Source organism: Triticum urartu, chromosome 7A (genome assembly GCF_056163025.1).
Source record: "Triticum urartu cultivar PI428250 chromosome 7A, HENAU_Tu73, whole genome shotgun sequence".
NCBI classification, from domain to species: domain Eukaryota; kingdom Viridiplantae; phylum Streptophyta; class Magnoliopsida; order Poales; family Poaceae; genus Triticum; species Triticum urartu.
Genome location: NC_141879.1, coordinates 621,396,703 through 621,413,814, shown reverse-complemented (window position 1 = coordinate 621,413,814; position 17,112 = coordinate 621,396,703). Strand labels below are relative to the sequence as shown.

The 17,112-nt window shown below is 45.5% G+C and overlaps 1 protein-coding gene across 1 annotated transcript; it reads right to left on the bottom strand.

The window, feature by feature from the left end:
- Nucleotides 1-15,685: 15,685 nt before the first annotated feature.
- On the bottom strand, nt 15,686-16,548 carry LOC147960749 (uncharacterized). The gene has a single exon (XM_087537604.1). It carries the CDS (start codon nt 16,460-16,462, stop codon nt 15,686-15,688), a length of 777 nt encoding a protein of 258 aa, XP_087393730.1. The 5' UTR covers nt 16,463-16,548.
- Between the last annotated feature and the right edge of the window lie 564 nt (nt 16,549-17,112).

Genomic DNA, 17,112 nt, shown 5'->3' with positions numbered 1-17,112 from the left:
AGTTCTCTTGATTCCACTAATGATTCTCTTAGCCAAGTTACACTTGAGCAAGAAAATAGCTTATTGAAGGGAATTATAGAGAAAGGAGTGTACAAAAGCCTTGCCGGGAGTAAGCAATTCGAGGAAATTGTGCGCAAGCAAGGAATGCAGCGGAAGAATCAAGGTGTTGGTTTTGAACGAAAGTTCAATGCCAATGGAGTTGAGTGGGAAGAAGATCAATACCCCAAGACAAAGTTTGTTCCTCAACAAGAGAAGTATGATACTTCTTTCAAGGGGACACAAGCTCAAGATGATCTTCCACCACAAGACTACAAGCAAAAGGGCAAGGACAAGCTTCAAGAGGAAATTGATGCATTTGAAGAAGCTCCTAAGACCTTAGTCAAGTGGATTCCCAAGACTACTTCAAGTTCCACTTCATCAAGTACGACTACAACTCCAAGGATTCCCATCAAGATGGTGTGGATCCAAAATAAGAAGAACTAGAGAGTTCTTGAGGGTGACTCCGCCAACATACTTCACTCTTATCATTTTGGCAAGAACAAGTGCAATCAATTTCCACATCTTGCACTAGTTCAAGGAGTCACAAACCCTCTTGTTGGTAAGACAAGGGACAAGGTAACCTAAAAGTTTTCATGGACATCATCTTGTGTGTGCATCACTCTATGTCTATGGACATCCTTGTTTGTTCCTTGTGGGACTAACCCATGTAGGTATTGAAAGTGCAATTCACTCAAATGGATAGCTCCAAGTGATCTACATCAACATTGAGCATCCACATCTTCAACATCTACATGAAGTCATCATCGACAAAACCCAAGGTTAGTTCATCCCTCTTAGGGGGGATATCACATCTAGGGGGAGCTTTACTCTAAGACTTGAGCTAAAGCAACTCTAACGATGTGAACACAACAATGCTTTATGTAAAAGTGGTAACCCCACTTGAGCTTAAACGATGAGTATGACCTATGATCAAGTGCTCTCACTTGACTCCTAAGTCAATATACTCATATATAGATGACCTTGTCATCGCAAATTGCTTGATAGATTCTAGAATTGGTTGTGCATGCCTTGCCACATATTTCATTTGCCATCTTATTGTGTGAGCATGCTGATTGCACATTTTACTCATTCGAGGACATCCACTTGTTTTTTTGATTGTTTGGTTTTATTTTCTTTTGCAAAGTGGATGGACAAGAATGCCTAAGAACCTCCTCTAGCTATCTATGCTTTTCTCGTCTCAAACTCTATTCATGCTACATCACAAAATTTGATCAAGTCAGATTCGAACCACTCTGTGTGAGGAGCGCTCGGAGTCCCCGATTCGTCATAGACTTAAACTTCCAAAACCTCTTTATGATTCTCGGTCTGACCGATACCCCACTTTCGGTCCTACCGAGATCACTAAGTTGATCTAGGTTTTCGATCTCGGTGCAACTGATTTGAACCTTTCGGTCACACCGAGTTTCAGTAACTGCTTGCAGTTATGAATCTCGGTGCCACCTAGTTGTTCCACTCAGTCACACCGACAGGGTCGGGCTATATATATAGTCATGGGCAAAATTTGGAAATTTCTCCGAACCCCTTCGCCCGTGCGATAGCCTGCTCTGCCAACGTGGTCTCCGGATCGTCTCCTCGCCGCCAGCCACCTCCAGTCGCTGGTCTCCGTCGCCGTCAACGGAATTCTACCCCGCCGTTGCCGCCGTAGCGAGTCTCCGCCGAACTAGGGTATGGACTCGATCTTTGTGCTATTCTCCAATCTGATTCCTAGCACATTGTGATCATCATGATTCTTGCCACGATTGAAACACTCCTATCCAGTCAATGCTCCCGTAGATTAGCTTTGATTCGAAAATTTTAGGGTTAGGTTTCCGCCGAAACTATCTCGGACCCACCGAGTTGAAAAACTCGGTCCCACCGATTTGGCTTATGCCATTGCACAAGTGAGACTCGGTCTGACCGAGAATTACTTATCGGTGTGACCGATTTTGGAACTCTGTGAAACCCTAGCAGTCTCGGTGCCACCGAACTGTGACTCGGTCCAACCGAGTTCACTAGTTTAGGTTCCAAAACTGCTTCGGTATCACCGAGTTTAAAAATCGGTAGATCCGAGATGTTTTCAGTGGGAAACTAAAACTAAGTTTTTGGATCATTCTTTTGCAAAAATCTCTGCATTTTGTGATGCTCATCTATTCTACCTCATCTATAAACTATTCACAGGTCAGCAGTCAGCTTGTTCATCATGTCAGACCAGAGTGACAGCCAGAATGTGTTAGAACAGCAGGTGCACATGAGTGAGGGCAATAGTCCCTCCAGCTCTTCAGATGAGGGCAGCAGGAGCACCCCTAGCAACTTGCCAAAAGCTGCCACCAGACAGAGGAAGAAGAGAACTTCAGATTCTGAAGATGAAGATTATGTAGCAGAGGAAGAGGCCACATCAAAGAGAGTTCAGCCAGCTCAAGGCACAAAGCCAGGCTTAAAGATCAAAAGGCCAGCAGGCAGGCAGCCTATGTCAAAGGCTAGAGCTTCAACTGAAAAGCCTGCACCCAAAGAGCCAGTTGCTACTGAAGGAAAGAAGAGGAAGGAAAGGGTCAAGAAGACCGTAGCCAGAGTGCTTGGAAAGGCTTCCATCATGGAAGAGGAAGAGGAAGAAGAGGTTGCTGCACCAGCATCTAAGGCACCCAAGCTAATGGGTGATGCTATCAAATCAGGGGCTACTGCATCTAAGCCCAAGGCTGCATCAAAGGTCAAGACAACACCAAAGAGAAATACAAGGAGCATACCTGCTGCTGAAAAGAACAAGGCCCCAGTGCCTGAAGCTGCTGAAGAAGAGGATGAAGAGCAAGTTCTCAGAAAACTCAAGCCCAAGATCCCAGACCACAATGACGCTCATCCTGTGGCTGAGGACATGAAGCTCAGGAGAGACTCAAGGCTGAGGAAGTGGAGAGAAGCAGATCCATATGCTTCAAGGAGAAGGACTGCTATGGATTACAGATTTCACACCAAGGAGCAGCAAGATTTTTATGAGACAGTGCTGCTTGACAAGAAGCCAATAGTCTGTGACATGAGATGGGTCGATTGGCAATACATCAAGGACAACGAAGAGTACTACCCTGGAGTACAGGACAGCTTCAAGGCATGTGGAGTAGAGGACTTTGTTGGGCAGAAGCTCACAAAGTGGAACGAGGAACTCATCATGCAATTCTACTCCACAGCCCACTTTTATCCAGATGGAAGGATCACATGGATGTCTGAAGGTACGAGGTACCAATCAACTGTTGAGGAATGGGCAAAGTTGATAAATGCCCCAGAGGAGCAAGCAGATGACTTGGACATTTATGCTAAGAAGAAGATAGACCACAACTCAATGTCCAACATGTACAACGAGATTTCCAATGAAGCTCTTGATACTTTCAAGTTTGGGTCTGTGCACTATCTTCTGTCAGGGCTGCCAACAATCAATTGGATATTGAGGCACACTCTCTTGCCCAAGTCAGGTGATCACAAGATGATCAGAGGCCATGCAATCAACTTGCTTCACGTATTTGATGTGCCACAGAAGTTCAAGGTCATGAGCCTCATAGTAGAGACTATCAAGAGGACTGCAGCAGATCAGAAGAGGAGCTGTGGATATGCCCCTCAAATTCAGAAGGTCATCAACTCCAAGATGGGCACGGGCATATACTTGTTGGACAAGGAACACCTGCCCATCCGTCCAGATTTTGAGGACAATCAGTTGTCATGACTGAAAATGAGCCATCATCTGCCCAAGCACAAGCAAAGAAGGAGAAGGCAAGGAAGGAGAAAGCTGCCAAGATGCCAACTCAAGAGGAGGCATCTGAGTATTTCTTGAAAACCAAACAAGAGCAGCTTGGTTACCTGATTGCATCCACCCTGTGGATTGAGCAAGGACTAGCCACCCTAACTCAAAACTAGGCAAGCTTAGAGAGGATCATGGAACAAAAGTTCTATGACTTGGATGTCAAGGTGACAGAAATTCAGACTGCAGTGGAGCGGCTTCAAGATGATATGCAGGAGAGGAAAGGGAAGACAACCACTGATGCCTTTGCCAGAGTGCCACGAGGTCCGAGGTCGTCTGCAGTGCCAGTTCCTGACACAAGAGCAACTGCCTCAGCTCCAGCCGTAGCACTAGCCCAACCAGCTCCAGCATCTACTTCAGCTCCAACTCCAGCGTCTACTTCAGCATCTATAGAAGCCTTCGTCCTTGGAGTGATCCGAACTCCACCACCACCTGAAGATCAAGCCTGAGCGTCGATCTAGCACTATGCATTTTCTAGGAACTTTTTGGTAACTTGTTGCCAAAGGGGGAAAAATGTATAGATCATAGGCTTCGAGAGAGAGAGTGTTGCTTTTCTCTCTTGCTTTATTTGGTGGTTTTTCGAACTTGTTTGCTTTTGAGTGCTTGAGATACTATGTCATTGCTTGTGAGACATTGATGATCATGTGTTTGATCATAAGCTACACTTAATGCTATTATCGTATCTATCTTATGTGATCATTCACTATTCTTGGTGATGAGTGCATGTATTTCATTCTTATCATTTTAAGCGCTCCACCAAGATGTATGTGACATGGAAGAGTAAACCATGACTCTAACTCCTTGTGCATTTGCAGTCCAAAGCAAATTTTAAATATGCACAAATTTAGGGGGAGCTCTTACTTATCACATACTTCTCAAAGCGACGATATATTTCATGCTTATTATCATTTGTCGAAGCTTTGATCTATATGTTGTCATCAATTACCAAAAAGGGGGAGATTGAAAGTGCAACTATCCCTAGGTGGTTTTGGTAATTCATAACAACATATAGCTCATTGAGATAATGCTATTCCAAGATGATTATTTCAGGAAAGCTCAATGATTGGCATGGCATGGATGTGGAAGTGGAACCCTCAAAATGCTAAGGACAAAGGATTGGCTCAAGCTCAAAATCTCAAGACTCTTCATTTTATATTTTAGTGATCCAAGATCACATTGAGTCTTTAGGAAAAGCCAATACTATCAAGGAGGGATGAGGTGTTGCTTAATGAGCCTCTTGCTTCATGTGCTTAGTGATATGCTCCAAAACCCTCAACTACTTTCCCATATCCACATATGACCTAAACCCTAAGCCAAACTCGGTCCTACCGATTCTTCCTATCCGGCGCCACCGAGTTTCACTTGTCATAAGCCACTGCCAAACCCTAGCAATTCGGTTCTACCGATAGGGATCTCGGTCTCACCGAGATGGGATTGCAAACTCTCTGTTTCCCTTTCGTAACTTTTCGGTCTCACCGAAAGAGCAAATCGGTCCCACCGAGTTTGCCTGACCAACTCTCTGGTTAGCTAATTACCAAATTCGGTCTCACCGAGTTTGTGTAATCGGTCTCACCGAGATTACGTTATGCCCAAACCCTAACCATATCGGTCCTACCGAGTTGCATGTCAGTCCCACCGAAAATCTCTAACGGTCACTAGGTTTACATTTTCGGTCCGACCGAGTTTGTTGATTCGGCCCCACCGAGATTGGAAAACTGTATGTAATGGTTGGATTTTGTGTGGAGGCTATATATACCCCTCCACCTCCTCTTCATTCGTGGAGAGAGCCATCAGAACACACACACAATTCCAACTCATATGTTCTGAGAGAGAACCACCTACTCAAGTGTTGAGACCAAGATATTCCATTCCTACCATATGAATCTTGATCTCTAGCCTTCCCCAAGTTGCTTTCCACTCAAATCTTCTTTCCACAAAATCCAAATCCTATGAGAGAGAGATGAGTGTTGGGGAGACTATCATTTGAAGCACAAGAGCAAGGAGTTCATTACCTTCACACCATTTGTTACTTCTTGGAGAGTGGTGTCTCCTAGATTGGCTAGGTGTCACTTGGGAGCCTCCGACAAGATTGTGGAGTTGAACCAAGGAGTTTGTAAGGGCAAGGAGATCGCCTACTTCGTGAAGATCTACCGCTAGTGAGGCAAGTCCTGTGTGGGCGATGGCCATGGTGGGATAGACAAGGTTGCTTCTTCGTGGACCCTTTGTGGGTGGTTGCTTCTTTGTGGACCCTTCGTGGGTGGAGCCCTGTGTGGACTCGCGCAACCATTACCCTTTGTGGGTGGAGCCCTCCGTGGACTCTCGCAACCGTTACCCTTTGTGGGTTGAAGTCTCCATCAACGTGGATGTAGGATAGCACCACCTATCCGAACCACAGGAAAAACATCCATTTCTCCAATTGCGTTTGAATTCTCCAAACCCTTCCCTTTACATTCTTGCAAGTTGCATGCTTTACTTTCCGCTGCCAATATACTCTTTGCATGCTTGCTTGAATTGTGTGATGATTGCTTGACTTGTCCTATAATCGCTAAAATCTGCCAAGAACTAAAATTGGGAAAAGGTTAAGCTTTTATTTGGTCAAGTAGTCTAATCACCCCCCCCTCTAGACATACTTTCGATCCTACAACAAGAACCGTTCTTACCTACGCATCAATACCACAACGATAGTTTGTCAAGTTGGTGATGTTTTAACCTTCGCAAGGACCGGGCGTAGCCACACTCGGTTCAACTAAAGTTGGAGAAATTGACACCCGCTAGTCACCTGTGTGCATAGCACGGCGGTAAAACCAGTCTCGCGTAAGCGTACGTGTAATGTCGGTCCGGGCCGCTTCATCCAACAATACCGCCGAACCAAAGTGTGACATGCTGGTAAGCAGTATGACTTATATCGCCCACAACTCACTTGTGTTCTACTCGTGCATATTACATCAACGCATAAAACCTAGGCTCGGATGCCACTGTTGGGGAACGTAGTAATTTCAAAAAAATTCCTATGCACACGCAAGATCATGGTGATGCATAGCAACGAGAGGGGAGAGTGTTGTTTACGTACCCTCGTAGACCGAAAGCGGAAGCGTTAGCACAACGCGGTTGATGTAGTCGTACGTCTTCATGGCCCGACTGATCAAGCATCGAAACTACGGCACCTCCGAGTTCTAGCACACGTTCAGCTCGATGATGATCCCCGGACTCCGATCCAGCAGAATGTCGGGGAAGAGTTCCGTCAGCACGACGGTGTGGTGACGATCTTGATGTTCTACTGTCGCAGGGCTACGCCTAAGCACCGCTACAATATTATCGAGGATTATGGTGGAAGGGGGCACCGCCACACGGCTAAGAGATCAATGATCAATTGTTGTGTCTTTGGGGTGCCCCCCTGCACCCGTAGATAAAGGAGCAAGGGAGGAGGAGGCCGGCCCTAGGAGGGGGCGCGCCAAGTGTGGAGTCCTACTAGGACTCCCTAGTCCTAGTAGGATTCCACCTCCCATATGGAATAAAAAAAGAGGAAGGGAAAAGGAGAAGGAAGGAAGGGGGCGCCCCCCTTCCCTAGTCCAATTCGGACCAGACCAAGGGGAGAGGTGCGGCCACCCTTGAGGCCCTTTTCCTTCTTTCCCGTATGGCCCAATAAGGCCCAATACGTATTCCTGTAACTCTCCGGTACTCCGAAAAATACCCGAATCACTCGGAACCTTTCCGATGTCCGAATATAGTCGTCCAATATATCGATCTTTACGTCTCGACCATTTCGAGACTCCTCGTCATGTCCCCGATCTCATCCGGGACTCCGAACTCCTTCGGTACATCAAAACTCATAAACTCATAATATAACTGTCATCGAAACCTTAAGCGTGCGGACCCTACGGGTTCGAGAACAATGTAGACATGACCGAGACACGACTCCGGTCAATAACCAATAGCGGAACCTGGATGCTCATATTGGCTCCCACATATTCTACGAAGATCTTTATCGGTCAAACCGCATAACAACATACGTTGTTCCCTTTGTCATCGGTATGTTACTTGCCCGAGTTTCGATCATCGGTATCTCAATACCTAGTTCAATCTCGTTACCGGCAAGTCTCTTTACTCGTTCCGTAATACATCATTCTGCAACTAACTCATTAGTTGCACTGCTTGCAAGGCTTAAGTGATGTGCATTATCGAGAGGGCCCAGAGATACCTCTCCGACAATCGGAGTGACAAATCCTAATCTCGAAATACGCCAACCCAACAAATACCTTCGGAGACACCTGTAGAGCACCTTTATAATCACCTAGTTACGTTGTGACGTTTGGTGGCACACAAAGTGTTCCTCCGGTAAACGGGAGTTGCATAATCTCATAGTCATAGGAACATGTATAAGTCATGAAGAAAGCAATAGCAACAAACTAAACGATCAAGTTCTATGCTAATGGAATGGGTCAAGTCAATCACATCATTCTCCTAATGATGTGATCTCGTTAATCAAATGACAACTCATGTCTATGGTTAGGAAACATAACCATCTTTGATCAACGAGCTAGTCAAGTAGAGGCATACTAGTGACACTCTGTTTGTCTATGTATTCACACATGTATTATGTTTCCGGTTAATACAATTCTAGCATGAATAATAAACATTTGTCATGATATAAGGAAATAAATAATAACTTTATTATTGCCTCTAGGGCATATTTCCTTCACAATAAACATGATCCAATCATATTCATGCTCAACGCAAACACTAAATAACACTTATTTAGGTTCACCACTAATCCCAAAAGTATAGGGAGTGTGCGATGATGATCATATTAATCTTGGAACCACTTCCAACACACATCGTCACTTCACCCTTAACTAGTCTATGTTCATTCTGCAACTCCCGTTTCGAGTTACTACTCTTAGCAACTGAACCAGTATCAAATACCGAGGGGTTGCTACGAACACTAGTAAAATACACGTCAATAATATGTATATCAAATATACCTTTGTTCACTTTGCCATCCTTCTTATCCGCCAAATAGTTGGGGCAGTTCCGCTTCCAGTGACCAGTCCCTTTGCAGTAGAAGCACTTAGTCTCAGGCTTAGGACCAGAGTTGGGCTTCTTCACTTGAGCAGCAACTTGCTTGTCGTTCTTCTTGAAGTTCCCCTTCTTCGCTTTGCCCTTTTCTTGAAACTAGTGGTCTTGTCTACCATCAACACTTGATATTTTTCTTGATTTCTACCTTCGTCGATTTCAGCATTACGAAGAGCTTGGGAATCGTTTCCGTTATCCCTTGCATATCATAGTTCATCACAAAGTTCTACTAACTTGGTGATGGTGACTAGAGAATTCTGTCAATCACTATTTTATCTGGAAGATTAACTCCCACTTGATTCAAGCGATTGTAGTACCCAGACAATCTAAGCACGTGCTCACTGCTTGAGCTATTCTCCTCCATCTTTTAGCTATAGAACTTGTTGGAGACTTCATATCTCTCAACTCGGGTATTTGCTTGAAATAATAACTTCAACTCCTGGAACATCTCATATGGTCCATGACGTTCAAAACGTCTTTGAAGTCCCGATTCTAAGCCGTTTAAGCATTGTGCACTAAACTATCAAGTAGTCATCATATTGAGCTAGCCAAATGTTCATAACATCTGCTCCAGCAATAGGTTTGTCACCTAGCGGTGCATCAAAGACATAATTCTTCTGTGCAGCAATGAGGATAAACCTCAGATCACGGATCCAATCCGCATCATTGCTACTAACATCTTTCAACTTAGTTTTCTCTAGGAACATATCAAAAATAAAACAGGGGAGCTAAACGCGAGCTATTGATCTACAACATAGATATGCTAATACTACCAGGACTAAGTTCATGATAAATTAAAGTTCAATTAATCATATTACTTAAGAACTCCCACTTAGATAGACATCCCTCTAATCCTCTAAGTGATCACATGATCCAAATCAACTAAACCATGTCCGATCATCACGTGAGATGGAGTAGTTTCAATGGTGAACATCACTATGTTGATCATATCTACTATATGATTCATGCTCGACCTTTCGGTCTCCGTGTTCCGAGGCCATATCTATTATATGCTAGGCTCGTCAAGTTTAACCTGAGTATTCCGCGTGTGCAACTGTTTTGCACCCGTTGTACTTAAACGTAGAGCCTATCACACCCGATCATCACGTGGTGTCTCAGCACGAAGAACTTTCGCAACGGTGCATACTTAGGGAGAACACTTATACTTTGATAATTTAGTGAGGGATCATCTTATAATGCTACCGTCAATCAAAGCAAGATAAGATGCATAAAAGATAAACATCACATGCAATTAATATAAGTGATATGATATGGCCATCATCATCTTGTGCTTGTGATCTCCATCTCTGAAGCACCTTCATGATCACCATTGTCACCGGCGCGACACCTTTATCACCATCGTAGCATCGTTGCCGTCTCGCCAATTTTATGCTTCCACGACTATCGCTACCGCTTAGTGATAAAGTAAAGCATTACATCACGATTGCATTGCATACAATAAAACGACAACCATATGGCTCCTGCCAGTTGTCGATAACTTGGTTACAAAACATGATCATCTCATACAATAAAATTTAGCCTCATGTCTTGACCATATCACATCACAACATGGCCTGCAAAAACAAGTTAGACGTCCTCTACTTTGTTGTTGCAAGTTTTACGTGGCTGCTACAGGCTTAGCAAGAACCGTTCTTACCTACGCATCAAAACCACAACGATAGTTTGTCAAGTTGGTGCTGTTTTAACCTTCGCAAGGACCGGGCGTAGCCACACTTGGTTCAACTAAAGTTGGAGGAACTGACACCCGCCAGCCACCTGTGTGCAAAGCACGTCTGTAGACCCAGTCTCACGTAAGCGTACGCGTAATGTCGGTCCGGGCCGCTTCATCCAACAATACCGCCGAACCAAAGTATGACATGCTGGTAAGCAGTATGACTTATATCGCCCACAACTCACTTGTGTTCTACTCGTTCACATAACATCAACGCATAAAACCTGGCTCGGATGCCACTGTTGGGTAACGTAGTAATTTCAAAATTTTCCTACGCACACGCAAGATCATGGTGATGCATAGCAACGAGAGGGGAGAGTGTTGTCTACATACCCTCGTAGACCATTCGCGGAAGCGTTATATCAACGCGGTTGATGTAGTCGTGCGTCTTCACGTCCGACCGATCCAAGTATCGAAAGCACGGCACTTCCGAGTTCTGCACACATTCGGCTCGGTGACGTCCTCGCCTTCTCGATCCAGCAAGAGGGTCGAAGTAGTAGATGAGTTCCTGCAGCACGACGGCGTGGTGACGGTGTTGGTGAAGAACAATCTCCGCAGGGCTTCGCCTAAGCACTACGAAAACTAGGACGGAGCATAACCTAGAGGGGACAGGGTTGCCGGCACACGGCTTGGTGTTTCTTGATGTGTCTTTGGTGCTAGCCCTACCCCTCTATTTATATGTTGAGCCCTGGGGTCGAAACTTGGAGTAAAAGCCTCCTCAAAGTCGGTTTCACCTGAAAGGAAAGAGTCCTTCTCGGACTCCAGGGCTAGACGCCAGGGTTCCCGGCGTCTACCCCCTAGACGCCAGGGTTCCTGGCGTCTAGCCTCTGGTCTCCACAAAACTTCCTTTTGCACTTTCCAAAAGCCTCGTGGGCTTTCCCCTTTGGCCCAGATAAAGTGTTCTCGTGCCCAAGCATTTCGGGAAACATCCGGAACCCCTTCCGGTGAATTCCGGAACCCTTCCGGAGATCAAACACTACTATCCCATATATCAAACTTTATCTCCGAACCATTCCGGAGTTCCTTGTCATGTCCGTGATCTCATCTCGGACTCCGAACAACATTCGGTCATCAACATACATAACTCATATAGTACTATATCATCAACGAACGTTAAGCGTGCGGACCCTACGGGTTCGAGAACTATGTAGACATGACCGAGACACCTCTCTGGTCAATAACCAATAGCGGGACCTGGATGCCCATATTGGCTCCTACATATTCTACGAAGATCTTTATCGGTCAGACCGCATAACAACATATGTTGTTCCCTTTGTCATCGGTATGTTACTTGCCCGAGATTCGATCGTCGGTATCTCAATACCTAGTTCAATCTCGTTACCGGCAAGTCTCTTTACTCGTTCCGTAACACATCATCCTGCAACTAACTCATTAGTTGCAATGCTTGCAAGGCTTATAGTGATGTGCATTACCGAGTGGGCCCAGAGATACCTCTCCGACAATCGGAGTGACAAATCCTAATCTCGAAATACGCCAACCCAACAAGTACCTTTGGAGACACCTGTAGAGCACCTTTATAATCACCCAGATACGTTGTGATGTTTGGTAGCACACAAAGTGTTCCTCCGGTAAACGGGAGTTGCATAATCTCATAGTCATAGGAACATGTATAAGTCATGAAGAAAGCAATAGCAACAAACTAAACGATCAAGTGCTAAGCTAACGGAATGGGTCAAGTCAATCACATCATTCTCCTAATGATGTGATCCCGTTAATCAAATGACAACTCATGTCTATGGTTAGGAAACATAACCATCTTTGATCAACGAGCTAGTCAAGTAGAGGCATACTAGTGACACTCTGTTTGTCTATATGTATTCACACATGTATTATGTTTCCGGTTAATACAATTCTAGCATGAATAATAAACATTTATCATGATATAAGGAAATAAATAATAACTTTATTATTGCCTCTAGGGCATATTTCCTTCAGTTCCATGTTGGGACATGAATATCATGGGATATCACAATATCTCTCTATTTAATTAATGCATCTATATACTTGGTAATGTATGGAAGGCTCGGCCTGTTGTCTGGTGTTTTGTTTCACTCATGACGCCCTAGTTTTCATAATACCGGAGTTATGTTCCTTGATGAGCGCTTCTAACATGTTTGGGGTTTTATGAGGAACCCCTTGATAATTTGTCTTTGAATAAAACTCTTTCAGCAAGGCCCAACATTGGTTTTACCATTCGCCAACCTACTAAAACTTGCATAGGGACTTTCCGGCCCCCGTGATAATGAATAAACAACCCGGGACACTACCCCTCATTAGTGTTGGTCCAAAACGGGCAGACCAAGGGGCAACTTGCGGTCTGGTTTTACTCGTAGGCTGACCTATCCGATCGTGGCCTGATAACGAGATACACGCGGCTCCTATCGGGGTTTCGGCACGTCGGGAAATCTTGCTAGTTTTGTTTTACCTTAGTCGAACGTCTTGTGCACCAGGATTCCGAGGATACTTCGGGCCATCCCGAGGTTAAGGTCTTTCAACACAGCTTGTGGTAATTTATGATGGATGAGTTGGAGCACCCCTGTAGGGTTAAATATTTCGGAAAGTCGTTTCCGTGATTATGTGGCAACTTGGAAATTTATAATATACGGTTGTAGAGAACTTGTCACTAAACTCAACTAAAATACACCAACCATGTGCATAACCATGATCGTCTCTTTTCGAGGGAGTTCGGGAGGAGAACACTGTGAGGTTATGACATGACTCGGAAGTAGGTTTTCAGGATCACTGCTAGTTCACCTCCGTTTACGCGTAGTTTAATCTTCCTATTATTGTACTCGTAAGTTAGCCACATACAAATGCTTAGTGCTTGTTGCAACCTCACCACAGCTTTGCTAGTTTTGATACCCATGGTAATGAGATTGCTGAGTCCACATGGCTCACAGATTACTACAACAACATGTGCAGGTACAGGTAAAGAGATACTTTGACGTGAGAGCGATGCTTGTTCTATTTGGAATTCTTCGTCTTCGGTGATCATAGGATGGGTTCCCAGTTGGCAGCCTGGGACGTCTTTCTTCTTTTCGTTTGATTTCATCCGTAGCCAAATTCTGTTCTTCTGTATGATGATTGCTATGTATTGATGTATTGATATATTCATGTTGTAGCTTGTGGCGAGTGTAAGCCTTTATCTGATATTCTCATCTATTCAATACATAGTACGTTGTAACGATAACCACCCTGCGGAGCGTCTCTAATATGCGCTTCTATCCTTGGCGGGACTTCCAAGTTCCTTAAGGATAAGACCGCATATTTGTGGATGACATTGTTAAGATGTACCTTTGCATTTGTTATGGATGGCCTTCGAGTCCTTTGATTTATCACTTTTGGCTTTCACAAACTTCAGGGATAAACTATCTTTTTAGTTTTTAGATGGAACCATAGATTTACCCACCTTCATCTTTGTTCAGATTATAAACTTTATAGTTGTTTTTATTTATGTTTTAAAGGTCTACTATATTTTGATATTTGAGTAAATTACATTGCATGTACATAAATTTGCAAGCTGGATGCAACTAGACACATCAACTCGGTAATTCAGATTCTGGACATTTTTGTCCACAGAATTGTCAAACCGATCGAGTGAAAGCCCATCCAGTAACTGTTTGGTCCTCTTGTGGGGTTCCATCACTCAAGATTATGGTGGTACACTGCGTCTCTAGTTTGAAGTTCAGGTATCGCCGGCCATGTGGTGATAGAAAGGATAGAGAGAGGTGCTTCAGGGTCTCCGAGCCCTTGCATATGTGCTCTTGGTATGCAAATATGAACTGAATGAGGGGTTGGAATGTGAACATTGTCGCCACCTCATGTATAGAAGGGCAATCTTGTACACCTGTAAATATTACTTCTACATGAAAGATGGCAAGAGCTGGATTTTGTTCTTTGTAGTATAGCCTTTTCTACATTAAAATTAGGACACCTTTAGTTGCCGATCGATCGCTAGGAGGAGGCCCCCGTCGAACGCATTTGTTCGCCGGGGGAGGTCCTCCCATTGGGAGGGCCATGACGACCCCCCCAATTGACCTAGGCCATTAAATAGTTTTTCTTTTAGAAAATGACATACACAAAAAACAGGAAAGTGAAAAAAACACCACAAAAGTTGCCATGTTCCTAGTCATCACTCAAATATCTTGTGTGTAAAATAAAGTGGCAGCAAAAAAATGCCACCTCTCAATATTAAAAAAAACCATCTTAAATAATAAGAATGACATCCTCACAATAATAAAAATGACATTCTAGTATAAATAAAAAAATACCATGCTCTTATTAATATATTCCATGCCATTAAAAATAAAAAATGCCATCCTCTCACTATTAAAAATGTCATCCTATTATATATAAAAAATCATGCTCTTGTTAATAAAAACTGCCATATCATTAAAAATAAAAAATACCATCCTCTCACTATTAAAAATGACATCATCTTAATGACAAAAAAAATGCCATCACCATAATAATAAAAATGCCACCCTATTATTAATAAAATGCCATGCTCTTATTAATAAAATTTTCATGTCGTTAAAAAACCCGCCATGCTCTCAATAATAAAAATGCCATCCTCTTATAAAATGCCTGGTGAGAAAGTAAAAAAATCGATATGTTTGGGACGAATTAAAAAGCAGAAAAAATAACCTTCAAAATGCCATGATGTATATCAAGAAAACAACAAGAGGAGAATTTCGCCAATTTTGATTAAATTCAAATTGCAACTTGGACTTCAAGTCTGAACAAGGACATGAGAACTCAAAATTGTAAGGGAGAGCTTTGTTGATTGCTAGGTGCGTTCAGAATTATATAATTCAACGCAAACACATCTTTTCTCCACCACGACGAGCAATTTCTTTTCAAGTTCTTCGCAGATTTCAGAGATTTTTAACACTAAATCCTGCTTTCAATTCATCAACTTCTTTCGATCATGTGCATACGAGCTACGAGCAGCTGCTTTGCAGTGGTGCTAGTTACAACTGCAGTATGGCATGTTTCGAGAAGGACACTAGTTATGGATCAATTGGTTTCTTGGCTAGAGCCTAAGCGATGTGAAGCTGCGTCCTGATCGAGAAGGTTTTCTTCACCATCGAGCTGCTGCACCTCCTGGTTGGCCGCATCTGAGACGCGGGCTGCATCATCTTGGGCGCCTGCACCAACTGCGTCCTGCGCCGCCGTTTCGCGTCCTCTGCTTCCCGGTAACCTTGCCGGAGCTTGCGCTTTGCGGCTTCCATCTTGTCCTCCGAGCAGAACCCGGCACGGTCACCGTCGACGAAGCCGGCGGCAGGATCGGACACCTTTTTGATGATTTCTGCCGTCTTCTTGGACAACGGCTCGCCGACGATCTTGGGAGGTCGCTTCGTCTTCACGTCAGGATCGGCGCAGGCACGCTGCTGCTGGCCGACGGTCGCCTTGGGCTTCTTCATTGGCATGGCTGGTGTGACCTTGACGACGTCGTCCTGGACGGAGGCCTCCCACCCGCTCACGAGGCCGCGCGCGAGGAGGCGGACGCGCTCCGAGTCGTGCTCCCGCAGCGCGCGCACAGACTCGGCGAGTTCCGTGGAGATGGGCGTCTCTGGCGTTGATGGAACCACCCTGAGCGTCTCGAGAGACTCTGCCATGAGGTCGTCGAGAATCCCGCAGATACGCTCCGCCTGGTCGTCGGCGGCGGCGTTGCAGAGCCCTAGCACCAGGTCCCCCCTCGCGCGCTGGAACACGTGGCGTGAAAATTGGTCTGGGTCTGCGGCCTCGATGGCGGCGTCCACGGCGTCGAAGGCGCCGTAGAAGCTCTTCCACCGGCGGAGCATCTGCGCGGCCATGGGGGCTGCTTTCCCGCGAGCTCCTGTGATCGATCTTGGGGTGGATGAAGAGGTGGGGAGGATTGGATGGAGAAATTGGGAATGCCTACCACGAGGCCCCCAATGGAGCTTATATCTCCCGGCGAGGCGGTGACCATACTCCACTCCCGGTCGAATTCGGAAGCGTGTTTCGCTCCAGTCGGCCGGAATCCGATTGAACAGCGGCGAACACGCACCATGCGTTGCGCGCGCGCCACGAAAACTTGCCTTGTACCAGCAGAGGGGGCGGGAACCCCATGGCCACCGTCTCGCGAGTCGCCGCTGCCGAAGCCGCCATTGGTGCCATGATCGACGACCACGCCGCCGGCTCCCGCAAGAGATGGCGCATCGGGAGCACCGAGGACTACGAGCTGACGCACATGCTCGGGAAGGGCGGCTTCGATCGGCGTCGTCGTCAAGGCGCGCCATCGCGCCACCGGCGCGGACGTCGCCTTGAAATGCCTCATCCGCTCGCCCGACGACGGCAGCAACAAGAGGAGGCGCCGTGCCGACGCGCTCCGCCGCGACCTGCTGGGTGAGGCGTGCTACCGGCCCGCTCGCCCATGGTTCGCTGGCACGGACGACATCCCAGCTTCGGCCGCATAGGATGCGTGCTCGACCACCATTCCACC

Excerpts from the sequence above, each read along its gene's own strand:
- LOC147960749 (XM_087537604.1), bottom strand. The coding sequence starts at position 16,462 with ATGGCCGCGCAGATGCTCCGCCGGTGGAAGAGCTTCTACGGCGCCTTC.